This window comes from Myotis lucifugus, unplaced genomic scaffold (assembly GCF_000147115.1).
Source record: "Myotis lucifugus unplaced genomic scaffold, Myoluc2.0 scaffold_227, whole genome shotgun sequence".
Taxonomy (NCBI): domain Eukaryota; kingdom Metazoa; phylum Chordata; class Mammalia; order Chiroptera; family Vespertilionidae; genus Myotis; species Myotis lucifugus.
In genome coordinates this window covers 694,877-711,172 of record NW_005871275.1, presented here as the reverse complement: position 1 = coordinate 711,172, position 16,296 = coordinate 694,877, and the positions used below count along the sequence as shown (strand labels likewise).

The window sequence follows — 16,296 nt, the reverse complement described above, 5'->3', positions numbered from 1 at the left end:
GCCCCCCCTCCAGCCTAGTCGTCCCTCACTGCCCTCCCTGCCAGCCTAATCGCCCCCAACTGCCCCCCCTGCCAGTCTGGTAACCCCCAACTGCATCCCCCCACCGGCCTGCCTGCCCCTAACTGCCCCGGCCGCCCCTAACTGCCCCCCCCCACCAGCCTGGTCACCTCTTACTGTCCCCCCTTGCTGGCCTAGTCACCCCCAACTGCCCCTCTCTGCTGGCCTGGTTGCTCCTAACTGCCCCCCCCCCGTTGGCCTGGTCACTCCCAACTGCCCCCCTTGCCAGGCTGGTTGCCCCTCACGGCCCCCCCTGCCGGCCTGGTTGCCCCACGCAGCCTGCTTGTTCAGTCGTTTGATCGTCCCTCACTAACTCCCCTGCTGGCCTGGTTGCCCCATGCAGCCTGCTTGTTCAGTCGTTTGGTCGTCTCTCACTAATCCCCCTGCCGGCCTGGTTGTAGGCAGCCATCTTGTGAGGGTGTGAGGGTTAATTTGCATATTATCTCTTTATTATATAGGATTGCTGTGTTTTTGTCAGTTGCTAGCATTTTATGTATATTCTGGTTATAGACCCTTATTACATACACAGTTTTTAAATATTTTCTAGCAATCTATCGATTGTTTTTTCACTTTCCTATGTCCTTTCAAGGACAAACACGTTTAATTTTTATGAAGTTCAGTTTATCTATTTTTTCTTTGTTTCCTTGGCTTGGTGTCATATCTAAGAAACCATTGCCTACTCCAAGGTCACGAAGATTTACACCTAACACTTTTTTAGTTATAGCTCTTATATTTCGGTTTTTGATCCATTTTAAATTGTGATTGGAGAACATGCTATGTACAACTCAATCCTTTCCATTTTATTGAGGCTCTTTTTTATGGCCTAGCACATGGTCTATCCTGGAAAATGCTTCATGTCTACTCAAGAAGAATGTGTATTCCACTCTTGATGGGTGAAGTGTTCTATAGATATCTGTTAGGTTAGTCTATTTTTTCTTGTTTTTATACCTAGTTGTTGTATCTATTATTGAAAGTAGAAATCTTAGATTACTATTGTTGAATTATTTATTTTAATTCTATAATTTTTAAAAAAATATTTTTATTGATTTCAGAGAGGAAGAGAGAGGGAGAGAGATAGAAACATCAATGATGAGAGAGAACCATTGATTGGCTGCCTCCTACACACCCCCTAATGGGGATCAAGCCCACAACCCAGGTATGTGCCCCAACCAGGAATTGAACCAGGACCTCCTGGTTCATAGGTCGACGCTCATCCACCAAGCCATGCCAGCCGGGCAATTCTATAATTTTTGCTTCATGTACTTAGGGATATGTTGTGGTTATGTTTATAGTTGTCATAACTTGTTAATAAATTGAACCTTTCATATTGTAAAATGTTCTTTTCACTAGAAATAATTTTTGTCTTAAAGTCTATTGCGTCTGAAATTAGTATACCCACATAGTCCTCTTTAAGATACTATTTGCACCCTAGCCGGTTTGGTTCAGTGGATAGAGTGTAGGCCTATGGACTGAAGGGTCCTGGGTTCGATTCCAGTCAAGGGCACATGCCCAGGTTGTGGGCTCAATCCCCAGTAAGGGGTGTGCAGGATGCAGCCAATCAATGATTCTCTCTCATCATTCATGTTTCTATCTTTCTCTCCCTCTCCCTTTCTCTTTGAAATCAATAAAAATATATATATTTTAAAAGATACTATTTGCATGGTGTATCTTTGTTTCTCCTTTTAATTTTTACCTATTTGTGTCTTTGAATCTGATGTGTGTCTCTTGTAGTCAGTATATAGTTGATCATGTTTTCTTTTTAATCTGTTCTGCCAATCACTGACTTTTGATTGGAGTGTTTAATTTGTTTATATTTGATATAATTACTGATAAGGTAAGATTTATGTCTGCCACTTTGCTACTTTCTATATCTCATTTTTATTTGTTTATCTGTTCCTCCAGTTTTTCCCTCTTACGTTAAATAGATATTTTCTAGTATGTCATTTTAATTCTTTTGTCATTTCTGTTCATATATATACAGTTTTTAATTTATTCCAGAGAGAGAGAGAGAAAGAAACATAGATGTGTGTGATAAAACACCAATCAGTTGCCTCCCGCATCCCCCCGCCCCACCACCACCACCACCACCAGGGATCAAACTCATAACTTAGGTATGTGTCCTGCCTGGGAATCAAACCCGCCGGACCTTTTGGTATATGGGGCAATGCTCCAACCAACTGTGTGTGTGTGTGTGTGTGTGTGTGTGTGTATATACACATATACATATGTGTGTGTGTGTGTGTGTGTGTGTGTATATATATATATATATATATATATATATATATAGTTGTTTTGTATTGTTAGTGGTTGTGCTAGGGATTACAATTAACATTGTAATTTATAACAGTCTAGTTCAGATTAATACCAATTTAATTTCACTGGTATATAAAAACTCATATATAGCTCCATTCCTTCCTCCTGCCTATGTGCTGTTATAGTTATACAAATTACATCTTTATGCATTATATACCTATCAAAACAGAATTATAATTATTACTTTTTGTGGTTGTCTTTTAAACCAGATAGGACAAAAGAAGAGCTATTAAAAAAATACTTTTATGCTGTTTCCATATTTATCTATGTGACTTTCATCAGTGCTACTTATTTTTTCATGTGGATTGTGTTGCTGTCTAAATACCTTTCATATCAATCTGAAAGACTTTAGTATTTCTTGTATGGCAGATCTGCTAGTAACAAAATATTTGTTTTTGTTTATCTGGAAATGTCTTCAGTTCTCCTGTTTTTGAAGGATAGTTTTGCTGGATATAGACTCCTTGGTTGAAAGTCTTGTGATTTTGTTGTTGTGTTTTCTTTTTCTTTTTAGCAGTTCGATTATGTCATCCATGCCTTCTGGTTTCCATGGTTTCTGAAGAGAAATCAGCCGCCGATCTTATTGAGAGTCACTTCTATGTAATGAGATATTTCTCTCTTGCTGCTTTCAAGATTCATCATACTTGGGAAGATTTTGGTCATTTCGTGTTTAAATATTCTTTCTGCCCCTTTCTCTCTGACTTCTTGTGGCATTCCCATTATACATATCTAATATTTTTTTATAGTGTCTCACAGGTTCTTGAGACTCTGTCCATTCTTTTATTTGTTTTTTCTTTCTATTCCTCAGACTGGTAATCTCAATTGACCTAACTTCAAGTTCACCAATTCTTTTCTTCTGCCTGTTCAGATCTGCTGTGAGTTCTTCATTTCATTTATTCATTTTTTAAATACAGCATTTCTATTTGGTTTTTATTATAACTTATATTTCTGTATTGATATTTTTATTTGGTAAAACAATCTGATATTTTCCTTAGGTTTTTAGACATGGTTTCTTTGTTCTTCGAACACTTTTATAATATTTTATTTAAGTAATTGTTGTGATAAGGCAAATGTCTGGGACAGTTACTGTTGACTGCTATTTTTCCTGTGTAGGGGCCATACTCATTTGTTTCTTTGGATGTTTTAAAAAATTTTTATTGAACACTTGACATTTTAAATAATGTAATATAGAAGCTCTGGAAATCAGATTCTTCTTCCTTTTTCAGGATTTGTTTTTGCTGTTTGTTGTCTGTTTGTTCAGTGACATTTCTAAACTAATTCTGCAAAATCTTTGCTCAGGTTATGGCCAGCTAATGGTCAGACAGATAATTCCTTAAATGCCTGTAACCAATAAATTTCCCAGTCTTTCTGAGGGACTCTGTGTTCATTGTGGGGCACATCTTCAACACTCAGGCAATAGACAATTCCTCCTTAGCCTTCATTGCTGGTTTTCACAAAATGTCAGGATTAGCCGGAAGTGAGAGCTCAGTGCCTTCTCAGTTATTTCAGATGCATGCACACAGCCTGGACATGTCAAAACCCCTATGGAAATTTCTATCCCTAGTTTTAAAAAACAACAACAACACTTTTGATTAGCCTTTTTTGCCCACCTTAGGCAGCCACAATCTTAAACAGTTGCCTCTGATTTTTCCCCAATGAATGCCCCCAGTGTAAAGTTTGATTTTACTGAGTGAGCTCCAAGTCAGGTTAGTTAAAAGACATCCTTGTGAGTGGGGTCTTTCAGGGAACCAACAGGTCAATTAATGACAATTATCTAGAAATGGGGCTTTGAAAGCATGCCAGTCTACCCTTCCAACTGTGATTATGGACATTTGTTTTTCCAGGCTTCTATGGAGCTAAGGAGATGGGGACGGAAACGGGGCAAGTTCAAATGCCATAGAGCTCACTGTTTGTACTGAAATTTAGCCATTTTTCTTTAATAAATGCACTTTGGCTTGCTACCGAACTTTGGCTAATTTCAAGATCTCAGAAATAGTTGGGTCTAACAGTTTTTGCCAGTGTTCGCATTGCTTTATGAAGGAGAGGCTTTTCAGGTATCCTTAACCTACCATTTTCACTGGCATCACTTGAATTTATTTTTGCATATTTTAACCCATAACTATTTTTATCATTTTTCTTTTTTGAAAATATATTTGTGTTGATGTCAGAGAGGGAGAGGGGGAGAGAGAGAGAGAAACATCAATGATGAGAGACAATCATCGATCAACTGCTTCCTACACGTCCCACAGTGGGGACCGAGCCCGCAACCTGGCATGTGCCTTGACCAGGAATCGAACTGTGACTTTCTGGTTCATCAGTTGATGCTCAACCACTGAGCCACGCAGGCCGGGCTCATTTTTCTTGTTTCTAAGATGCTCATATTATTTGAGTTTCATTAAGTACTTGTCATTGTGCTGGCACTTACCATGTATCAAGTTTTATTTTACTTCTAACCATGCATTGTTTTATTTTACTTCTATTACAGCTGCCCCACCACTGACACTAATACTGCTACTAATAAGATAGTGTATGCTGTTACACTGTATATTTCCTAATGTGAATCATTGTTATATCGGGGAATGATGCCACTATATTATAAGTTTTACGTAATTTTTTCTCCATAAGAAGAGCCAGACTAATGGGAATGGAAGTATAACCTTCAGCAGGAAAGGAGGAAGTTCCTCAGTTTGGCTCTGGTTGCTGTAAGAGCTTTTTGATTTTATTTTAAAAATTTAAAAAACATACCTGCAATAGAGCGCCCTCCCTAGGAAGGAAGGTACATACCATAAAAGTCGATCTATTTTTAAAGTGTACACGTTAGTAGTTTTTAGTATATTCATGGAAGTATGCAGTCATCATTACAAATTTTTAGACCATTTCAACACTCCAAAAAGAAATCTCATCCCTATTAGCAGCCATTCCAATTCCCAGGTGTACAGATTTTGCATGGTCTTTCTCATTTCTCTTACTTAAGCCCTGTAATTCTTAGTGTTTTGTAGATGCTTGTATTAAGGTAGCAGAAATGCTGGCATTATAGTTTGGGCTTTTGCCCTCAGCATCAAAAGTATTCTTTCTGAGGTCACCATGACTTTTTTAATGCTTAATCAAACTAATGCTTTTGATCTTTATCTTATTTGTCCCTTGTGTGGCATTTGTGTTATTGGCCACTTTTTCTTTGGTGACACTCTTGTCTCCCTTGATTACGTACTTTGAAGTCTTGCTCTCCTTGTCTCCTCTTGTCTAGTTGTTCTTTCTTAATCTACTCATCTGTCCCATCTTATTTAAATACTAGAGGTCCGGTGCACTAAATTTGTGCACAGGTAGGGTCCCTAGGCCTGGCCAGTGGTCAAGGCTGATCTGTGGGGTAACCGGCAGGGTGATGGGGGGGCGGGGGCCGCTGGCACCCGCCTTGGCCAGCCTGGCACTGCCTGCTTGCCGGCCCCATCCCTTGCTTGCACCGCCTTGAGGGCGATTGGGGGACCGAGCTGACCCGCTCACCAGCTGGCCCCAACCCCCAATCGCCCCACTGCTGCCATTGGTCACCTCACTCTGCAGGGCGACCAGTGGGGCAATAGGAGGGTGGTGCCAGCCCGCTTGCCAGCTGGCCCCACCTCCTGCCACTGCCCACTCTCTGGCTGGCTCCGCCCCCTGCCACCGCCTGTTGCCTCCCTCTACAGGCTACCAGCAGGATGATATGGGGGGCCCTGCTGGCACCCACCTTGGCTGGCCTGGGGCGTGCGGGTTGGGGGCAGCTCCTGCATTGAGTGTCTGCCCCCTGGTGGTCAGTGTGCGTCATAGCGACCGGTCATTCTGCCGTTTGGTCAATTTGCATATTAGGCTTTTATTATATAGGATGGGTATTCTCAAAGGTTCTCTCTGTAGCCTTCTCCAGTACTGGCTAAGATCACTCTTTCATATTTTCACATATTTTAAAGTATCCTTATTTAGTCCCATTGGGAATTTAAGTATACTTGTTTCTTTACCTCTCTAACAACTTTAGATTATCTTTTTAAAATTTATTTTGCATTTTTAACAACAATAAGATAGGCTTTGTAGTTATTTAGTTTGTAGGAGTTTTTTGTTTGTTAGCTAAGCTAATTCCCAGTGTTCACATTCTGTTTGTATTTCCCTTTCCTAGTCCATGTTTTTCATTGAAGACTAGCTATTGCCCATGTATATATTTGTGTATGATATACATTTTGGAACTTAAATGTTTATCTGTTTAGTCACAAATATTTTTTATGATCCAGTTTTGTCTCAATTTTTTATTGAAGAAAATGTTTTTAAATGCATTTCTAATTAAATCTACTTACAAAAATAGTTTTTCAGTGATACAATTTTCAAACTTATTTGTCAAGTCCTTGTAGGAACATTCCCTAGAGTGCTGCACAGCAGTGCAGTAGGGAAAGTCAGTCATCTTCTTAATGAGAGGAATAGAAAATAACTAGTGGGAGAAAGTTGGGTAAAAACTTCCTAATGATTCTTTTCAAGAACTTGAAATCCAGTACTTAAATCTTTAGTTCATGAGGGAAATTTTATTTCTTAATACTTAAGAGATAGCTTTCCATTTTAATTTAATTTAATCCTATACTTAATTTTTATCAAAATGCTACATTTTTAAACAATATTGTCATTGAATGAAGATCTACGATCCTAGACATAAAATTGTGTCCCTGCTTACCCCAATATGAAAATACATGGTGTCTGAGTCATGTTGGGCTGTAGGGATGAGCTAGAGCTCTCCACTAATCCCCTTTCCTTCTCCCACTCTTCAAACTGGGTATTAGTCATGTTCTCCAGTAAACGGGTCAGATGGAAAAGACACTTCTAATATCTGTGTAAAACTTTATTTAAATGTTTAAACAAGCACCTTGTGCCCTTTTGTTTGCTTAAATAAATAAAATCAAACAAGTTAATAGTTCTTACTTCTTAGTGCTTATGTAAGTTTCCCAGGTACTTGGAATATATGTTTAACTTAGATAGCATAACTGTAATTCCACTATTGCAATTCTAATTTTACAAACTAGGAGATATGTTTTCTTTATTTCCTTCCATGTCTATTATACTAGTAAAGTTATTTGGGTCTTTGCTGTGTTTTCCTACAAAGTGTAAACCTTCAAATGTTTTGCTATCATTAGTGAGTAAATGTGTGACATCGGCCGTGAGAGTGCAGAGGCATATGGGCATTAAGGTCTAAGCACTAATTTCCAGTTCTGTGCTTAAGTCAGTAAACCTGTAGAAAGGGTTGTACTCAGAATTTCAGAATAATTCTTGCAGTATTGAGACAGCTATACTGTATACTATACTGTTGTATATGTTTCTGGTACTAATATATGCTCAAATTTTTATTGAAACATTCTTTGAGATATATACCAAACCATTGTTTATGCTGATGCCTTGTTTTAAATTCGCTATGTGGAGTGGTAAGAACTTACTTCAAGTGGAATTATGTACCCTTATGGGTACCTCTAGGTGCTTTATGCAACAGAAGCCACTGCCATTCTTTTGTTGTGGTACGAGCCATTAATCACTTTTTCCCCCCTTTCAAATAATCTGGAAACCACCTAATATTCTCTTTCTAGATGTCCTGGAGCTTCTCATCAGAGAGTTGCCCTAGAGAGAAGGAAAACCAGTAAAACTCAGACAGAGATTGAGAATGAAAATGGAACCACTATAATAGATCTCCCAAGTACCCTATCGCCCGAAACGGACTGCTCAGGGACAGGCACAGTGCCCGCCGAACGGAACTTGACCTCTGCCTCTCTTCCTGTATGGACTGAGGAGCCTGGCCTGGACAACCCTGCCTTCGAGGAGAGCACCATTGCTGATAGTATGTGCTAGTCACCTCTTTCTTTTTATGTTTTCAAATCAGACATTTACTTCCTTCCTACTTCACCCTCCAATTTTCTCAACATGCATTTTTTTCCTCTTAAAAGAAATAATTTTATTGAGATAGGGTATAATCACCCTAAGTCTATAATTTGAACAATTGGCATTTTAGAAACAGAACATGACCTTTACCCTGGAGGAAGATGCCCCCACCCTCTTCTGTTGTAGTTCATGAATTCAATAGTCATTAATTAACAGCTTCTTCTTGTTTGCTCCTATGTTCAGAGTTTGTTGCTTCTTGTCTAAGAAATCAGTAACATCAAGAATGACAAAACTAATACCTTGGATTAAGTGCTTACTCTGTGGCAGGCCCTGTGCCAAGCACTTCACATAAATTAACTGATTAAGTGCTTGTTACAGTATTAAGGGATTTTTTTTTTAATGGTGAGAAAATTGAGTCTTGAGAGATTAATTGGTCAAGCTCATACTGCCAAGAAATGGCTGGATATCTGTCTCTAAGGCCACACTTGTGACTACTGCACTCTGCTGTCAGCCACTAATCTGACTGTACAACCGACTAGGAGCAAACAGAAAGCCTGTAGTCCTAGATATTGGGCATATCTCGTAGTTGGCCCTAGGTATTTACTTTTAAATATGATTTTCCCTTAAAAATTTCAAATTTTACTAAACATTTCCAATTTTCCCTGCCACAGCTATAACTTTTTTCATCTCCCAAGGCTCAACACCCACCTCTTAGAGGTGATGTGATTACTCTCTCAGCATCTATGGTGATTACATACCACAGAGTTAGTCTTTTCCTTAAACTGCCTTGCATGTTCACAGATGTTAATGGTTCAGACTTTCTCTTATAGTTAGGACAAGATGATTGTCTTTTAATATTTCTTTATCAGATCATTGTGTCTTCCCTAGTGATCTGATACATAGTAGCAATTTGTTGGTTATATACTGATCACCTTTGAAAGAGGAAATGTTTAGATAATCTTAACGTATAGATATTTTTTGTCACTATCTTTTTCTTATCCAGTGGTATTACTAGTTATTAATCATATATTAACATAAGATGATTTATTTACCTGAAGAACATCAAAATATGAAACATTTATTTTCTTTCTCTTTTCTTTCTCATTTTTAACTTCTTTTTTTTTCTTTTTTTTTTTCTTTTTTCTTTTTTGCTAAAAGTATTACAAAGGGTATTACATAAGTGTCCTTTCCCCCCCCCCACCCTTGACAAGCCCCTGCCCTCCCTTACCCACCAGTGTCTTATGTCCATCTCATTTTTAACTTCGCAGCCACACAACAGCCACCTAGTTTACCAGAAGGTGAAATCACCACGATTGAAATTCACCGATCTAATCCTTACATTCAGTTAGGAATTAGCGTTGTGGGTGGCAATGAAACACCACTGATTAACATCGTTATCCAGGAAGTCTATCGGGATGGGATAATTGCCAGAGATGGAAGGCTCCTTGCTGGAGACCAGATTCTTCAGGTATCAATTTTAATTCTGTTAATTTGTATCATTTTGCTCTTATTCATAAATTTAAAACTTGAAAAATCATGGTACTATGGAACCTAAATTATATGAAGGTGAGTTTTGCTGTTCTTATATGTAAAACATTAGAATTTTGTAATTTCTTCTGTTTCTCTATATACATGGAGTGTATTTTTTTCTTCCTACCTTAATTTCAGTCCCACATGTGTAACACATTTTACACATAAGGAAACACACTCAAACAAGTTCTATAATTGTCCTCGGTCATCCAGCTAGTACATAGCAGATCCAAGGATGCTAATTCAAGACTGTCACTAACCCTGTAATCCTAACTGCTATTCTTTACTTAATGCTAATTGTAAGTTAATTTTAGGAATTCTGTACTTTAATATGTCTTTAGAGTGGATTTCTTTGTAAATAATGATTGTATATCATTTTTACAATGTTAGTTTCCTTGGGAAATGTTACTAGTATTTCTATAAATGGGGTGGGGGGCAGAAGATAGTCACAGTATGGTCATAATTCTTTGTTGTTGTTTTTTTAGGTCAACAACTATGATATTAGCAATGTGTCGCACAACTATGCCAGGGCTGTCCTTTCACAGCCCTGCAGCACCCTACAGCTCACTGTGCTTCGAGAGAGACGCTTCGGTAACCGAGTGAATAGCCATTCTGATGGGAACTCTCCACGAGAAGAGATTTTCAATGTGGTTCTTTATAAACGGGACTATGGTGAACAGCTCGGCATCAAACTTGTACGAAGGACAGATGAGCCAGGAGTTTTTATTCTTGACCTACTGGAAGGGGGGCTTGCTGCGCAGGACGGGAGGCTCAGCAGCAATGATCGCGTGCTCGCCATCAATGGGCATGACCTGAAGCACGGAACTCCTGAGTTGGCCGCCCAGATCATTCAGGTACACTTGAGATATGCATTCCTGATGCTTGGCCTTCATTACCATATATCAGTATTTTGTTTTCATTGGCCAATAACATAAGAATCTGGGCATATTTGATATTTCATTGGAAAAATCAAGCACAGCTATTTAAATTCTTCAAAATCCACAGTGGTATAACTTCATTATAGATAGAAGCTTTTCTAAGCATTGTGTTCCATGAACTTTTAGGCTGGCTATTTATAGAGTGCAGTCTCTAAAGTTTCATTTCTCATTTGCTCCCTTGGCTCCATCTAGCACTAAGTATAACATACGGTGTTGTCCACATATAACAAATGAGAAAAGTAAGGTTCAAAGGATCTGTGATTACCGAGGTTGTGACTTACCTCATCTCTTACCTTTCCATCTTCACTTTAACATACATAAAAATAGAAAGTCGTTTTTTATTAAGAACAGCTGTCATCCCTATAATGCCTTTTTTTTTTCCTCTTAAGGAATTTAAAGCAATTCAAACACATAACATTTCTCCTCACAGTATCCCTGTGAAAAAAGTAAGGATAGTTATCATCACAGAAAAACCATGTTTTTAGGAAGAGTATTAAACCAGATAAATTTAGAAAACCACCCAGAGAAGATTTCAGGTTCTGCAACATGCCATGGCATTTAACCCAATGTGGGTATCTCCTAAAGAGATCAGGGTGAAACAAAAGTGCTTTTTTTTTTTTTCTTTAAGCCCAACAGAACACTCTAAAGCAGCGGTTCTCAACCTGTGGGTCGCGACCCCTTTGGCGGTCAAACGACCCTTTCACAGGGGTCGCCTAAGACCATCCTGCATATCAGATATTTACATTACGATTCATAACAGTAGCAACATTACAGTTATGAAGTAGCAACGAAAATAATTTTATGGTTGGGTCACAACATGAGGAACTGTATTTAAAGGGCCAGAGGTTGAGAACCACTGCTCTAAAGGAAATCAAGAATTAATATAATTGAGCATCAGGAATTAAAGTAGGTGGATAGTCACTAAAAAATGTGTATACTACACAGGTATATAGGTACATATTTACACAAATACTTAACATATGCACTTATCTTATAAATTCTGAGTTTGCAACTTTTTCTTTACGTCAACAGTATGTTGTGGACTTCTTATCATAACAGTAAGTGTAGATTCACATCATGATTTTTAACACCTGTGGGCATGTTGTGTTCTATAACTTATGTTTTGTTTTCAAGTTTAAGACATTTTGCTAAACTTCCTTCTGTAAAGATCAGACCATACTAATTTATACACCCAGTAACAAAGCATGCTACTTATTTATGAATCATGGGTATTGTCATTTGGGCATCCTGCATTTTAAAATACCTTGACTTTAACACAACTCTTTTGCTGTGTTTGAAACCCTGGAATATTACATGTGCAGTCTGTTTAAAGTTAGCCTAAATGCAAATGTTGATTCGTTGTTTCAAGCCTAATTGCCTCATGCAAAGAATTTTGTCTTTGAAGCAATCTAAGATCAATGGTTTGTTTCTGTTTAAAGTTTTGTAAACAGGGTTTTCCAGTAAAGTTGAAATACTGATTATGAAATATTTAGTAGTTATCAGGTGTTAAGCATAATGAAAATGATCCTGTACATTGAAATGAAGTCACAAAGGGAGCATCTCATCACTTCACACTGTGTGATCTAATAATCTAAAGTGTCAGAATTCTAAGTATAAGAATTCTAAACATTCTACTTCGTTATTTATCCTTTAGATCAAGTCCCAGCCTCTGCTTTGGAAGTTTGACTATATATTAACTGTTCTTTCAGTTATTCTAAAGAACTTGTCTGAAATTATTTAGTGCAATAAAATGCTTGAATAAGAATGATTTTCATTGGTGTTTAAAGTTGGTTATCACTTATTTTCCAATTTAAGAACTAAAAATGGAGTAATTTCTTAACATTATTGACTATAGTTATGAGGGAGTTCCCCTCTTTCTACCACAATTCCTTGAAAGTAGGCTATCCTATTTTCCCAGAGAAATAATAATAAAATTGGAAATTGTGGTCATGACCAAGAGTCAACATCAAATAAATTAGTCTTGTACATTAAAAGCAAAGATAAAATAATTTAAAGTAAAAATTAAGTAACAAAGTATTTTAAAAATATACTAAATATGAATCTCTGTTTAAAATACAGATATATAGATAATGGACCTCTAAATTTAAAATAATCATCATAAACCTCTAAAGTAACTTACCCATAATAAACCTTAGGGACATAAGGCTGTGTCATACACATACTGTGTGTGTGTGTGTGTGTGTGTGTGTGTATATATATATATATATATATATAGTCCTTGTTATACAGGGATCTCTATAATTCATTCTTTTCAGGGCTGTTCAAAAATTTGGTCCCTATTTTGACTCAAACCTATCGCAGGCAAAAACAAAGCTGTGGGTAGTTTCATTGATTATTACTTCCAAAGTAGCCACCATAAACTTTATTTCAAAAGTCACAATGGATTTTAATTAAGCTTTGAATCATTTCTTCCTTTCTATCTTCTTTCCTTTGCTGTGACCCTCTCAGTGCCAGGGCTAGTATTGAAAGGGCAAAGAAGTATTTTTAAAAAGTCATCTTACTGGTTTGGCTCAGTGGATAGAGCGTTGGCCTGTGGAGTGAAGGATCCCAGATTCGATTCCGATCAAGGGCACCTGCCCGGGTTGTGGGCTCTATCTCCAGTAGCGGGCATGCAGGAGGCTGCTGATCAATGATTCTCTCTCATCATTGATGTTTCTATCTCTCTCTCCCTTCCTCTCTGAAATCAATAAAAAGTATATTTAAAAAATAAAATAAAAAGTTACCTTATCCTTCAAGAAATCAAGGGGAGATGAGAACACAGGCAGTTTCACTGCTTTGCCTTGGTTATTTTGGAGGTGGAGTTGGGGAGGGCATATCCAGGAGCTCTGTGTGTGTGATTCACCTGCAGAAGTTTTAAAATATTAACTCATGAAATGAACCTCCTTCTTCCCCACCACCAGGTGCTTGCATTTACTACCCAAGCAAGGCTTTGGTATAACGATAAGTGCATTGGAAATTATACTGCCTATAATTTTTACAATGAGAAGCTTCATTAATGACTGGTGGTAATGTATGTGTGTTTCCTCCAGGCTAGTGGAGAAAGGGTCAATTTAACAATTGCTAGACCAGGGAAACCCCAGCCTGGTAACACTATCCGAGAAGCAGGAACTCAGAGCAGCAGCCAGCACCATGCGCAGCCACTGTATTACAGCAGACCCAGCTCACATAAGGTGAGGCGTTGTGTTTGTTTGTGTGTTTTAATTTATCCACCCTCAAAGGATCATTGTTACAAGCTGGTAAAATTTAAATGAGGGCTGTTATTCTGTTGGAGAATGTGAACATAGGTGTTGAGGAGGTGAAATGTGCATGTTTTGCTGCCTTGGAGAGTGACTCTGTTGTCTCAGTTCTTCAGACAATAGGGATGGTTTCTTAGTGAAGAAAGTCCCTCTGCCAGGTGATTGATGAGAAGTGTTTGATCTTCCAGAAAAAATTTTCTATTTAGTCTTCCTTGAAAGTGGGCTTTATCTTGGGTTGCTCATTTAAATGCAGCAGTTGGTTGTCTGACTGAAAAAGCAAAATGAAGACAGTGATGGACAAGTCTATACTTCGCAATTGAACAGGTTGCCTGCAACAACAGAATCAGATATGTGATTATTAAACGTATAAATCATACATTTTCATACATACTAGTATGGCACTTTTTTTAATATTATAGCTTAATAGGAATACTACTCTAAATTATTTTAAATTCCTATATGTTGAGCATTTTTACAGCTTCATTAATATTTCACTGGTATTATAATATATTCCTAGGACATGTATATCTGTACTGAAAATTTTGATACTCTCTAACTTTAGTTCCAGAAATCAAAAAGGGTGGTACTTCACTGCATTTTTTGTATTATTTACTTCATTGGATCCTTCACTTGAACTGAACTTCTGATTGGCCAGGATTTTTTCAATGATGAGGTTCACCCAACTATGTGAAAATATAAGCTAAATGTGAGGTTCAAAAGTGACTTTCCTTAAGTAAAATTAAATTGCTTTATCAAACAAAAACTTATTCATTGGTCTGCTTAAAAACCATAGAAGTTGCCTGTGTGTTAAAATGGCTTCTTAATGTAAGTACAGTATTTGAGAAAGTAATTACCTTTGGAATGTCACGGGTACCCTAAAAAAGCTTTGCTTAAAGACATGAATATTTTTGGCCCATCAAGTTTATCTGGTTTTCTGAGCTTAAGTATAGACTTGTCACTGATCTTTGGTTTACTTAATACGTACACAAAATTATAACCACAGTCTTTGTTCTCATTTTTGAACGAAAACCAAAATGTATGAGGGAAACCTATAATTTTGCCTTCATAATGATGACTATGAAAAAGGAGTTAGTGTTTTGAACAGGAAATTTTAATAGTAGTCATTTCAGATAGCTTGTCCTTGCTTTACAAGATATATATTCCTAAAGAATTGTAGTATAAGCCAAAAGTTGATTATTGAATCTTTTATGTCATTGAATTCTACAATGATTTGGGATATGGATGTCTGACAACATTATAATTTTAAGACATAAGACAATTTTTAAAATTGTGTTTAATTATTTCAACATTCATATAGATAACTGATTCATTTTGTTTGGAGTACATATATTTTTCTCTTTTAACTCTGCTAATTCTTATTCTCCTTAATTTTATGTCACAGTGTTTTACATAGTAATGCTGAATTTATTCTTATTCTAGGTGCTCTGCAAACCTGTTAGTTGGAACAACCACATGAAATGTACTTTTAAGAGTTAATTTAGCTATTTACTCTTGCACTTGTTATGTCAAATCTGATATAGAAAAATAAAGGTCTCCTAGGGAAAGCCAAAACACAAATTCACAAAACAACCTGTTCAGGCGATTATAATCGTTAAAAATTAAAATATATATTAGTTTACTAATAAGCTTCTATGTAGCTGCTTGGATAAACATTCATGTGGTGTTGAACCCTGAGAAGTTTCCTTAAAGCTTACCCAGTATAATCATTTACGTTATTAGGTTTTGTTCCTGAGGAAAAAAAAATGCATACATCTCAGCCTGCAGAGGAATAGAATCCCTACCCTTAAATAATGAAATACCTGAGAGCTGAAACGCTTAAGTAAATATCCTCAAGGCTAGGTTTACATGACTTGTCCTCATAATAAAATGGTTTTGCCCCATTTTGAAGGATACTAACATAGATTTCATACCTTTAGATAGGAGACCACCTTAAGACATTTACAAGTTTTCTGCTAGGTTATAACTATTTCTAGGAATGCTCTGCTGTTATTACAAATAGTTCTCTTGATAAAAATTTCAGGAGTGCAGGGGTCCAGGCCAGAGAAGACACATGGCCTGGAATTCTAGGACCTGGTTAACAGATACCTGCATGTCAACTCTGAATTTATGTCACTAAAGGAAATGTTAAAATTTTGTTAAAATATAATTCATATATTTCCATTGTTGACATTGTTAGTAACATTAATATAATCTTGTACTATCAACTTTTCTTTCAAAGAATAGGGGAGAAAGATGGAAGAAAAGTTAATTGGCTCATATTCAGAATCTTAAAACTCAAGCACATTATTTACTTTTATAGAATTGATCATATC

The 16,296-nt window shown here is 37.2% G+C and overlaps 1 protein-coding gene across 4 annotated transcripts in view; it reads left to right on the top strand.

Moving 5' to 3' along the window:
- LNX2 (ligand of numb-protein X 2) overlaps positions 1-16,296 on the top strand; it is a 56,392-nt gene that overhangs the window by 20,223 nt on the left and 19,873 nt on the right. For 3 of the 4 annotated variants that reach the window (XM_023762016.1, XM_023762014.1, XM_023762013.1), the window contains 4 exons: positions 7,950-8,197; positions 9,507-9,706; positions 10,254-10,622; positions 13,757-13,897. In XM_023762016.1, coding sequence (XP_023617784.1) covers positions 7,950-8,197; positions 9,507-9,706; positions 10,254-10,622; positions 13,757-13,897 — 958 coding nt within the window. The remainder of the gene's footprint in view (positions 1-7,949; positions 8,198-9,506; positions 9,707-10,253; positions 10,623-13,756; positions 13,898-16,296) is intronic. The other variant, XM_023762015.1, reaches the window with a different exon arrangement.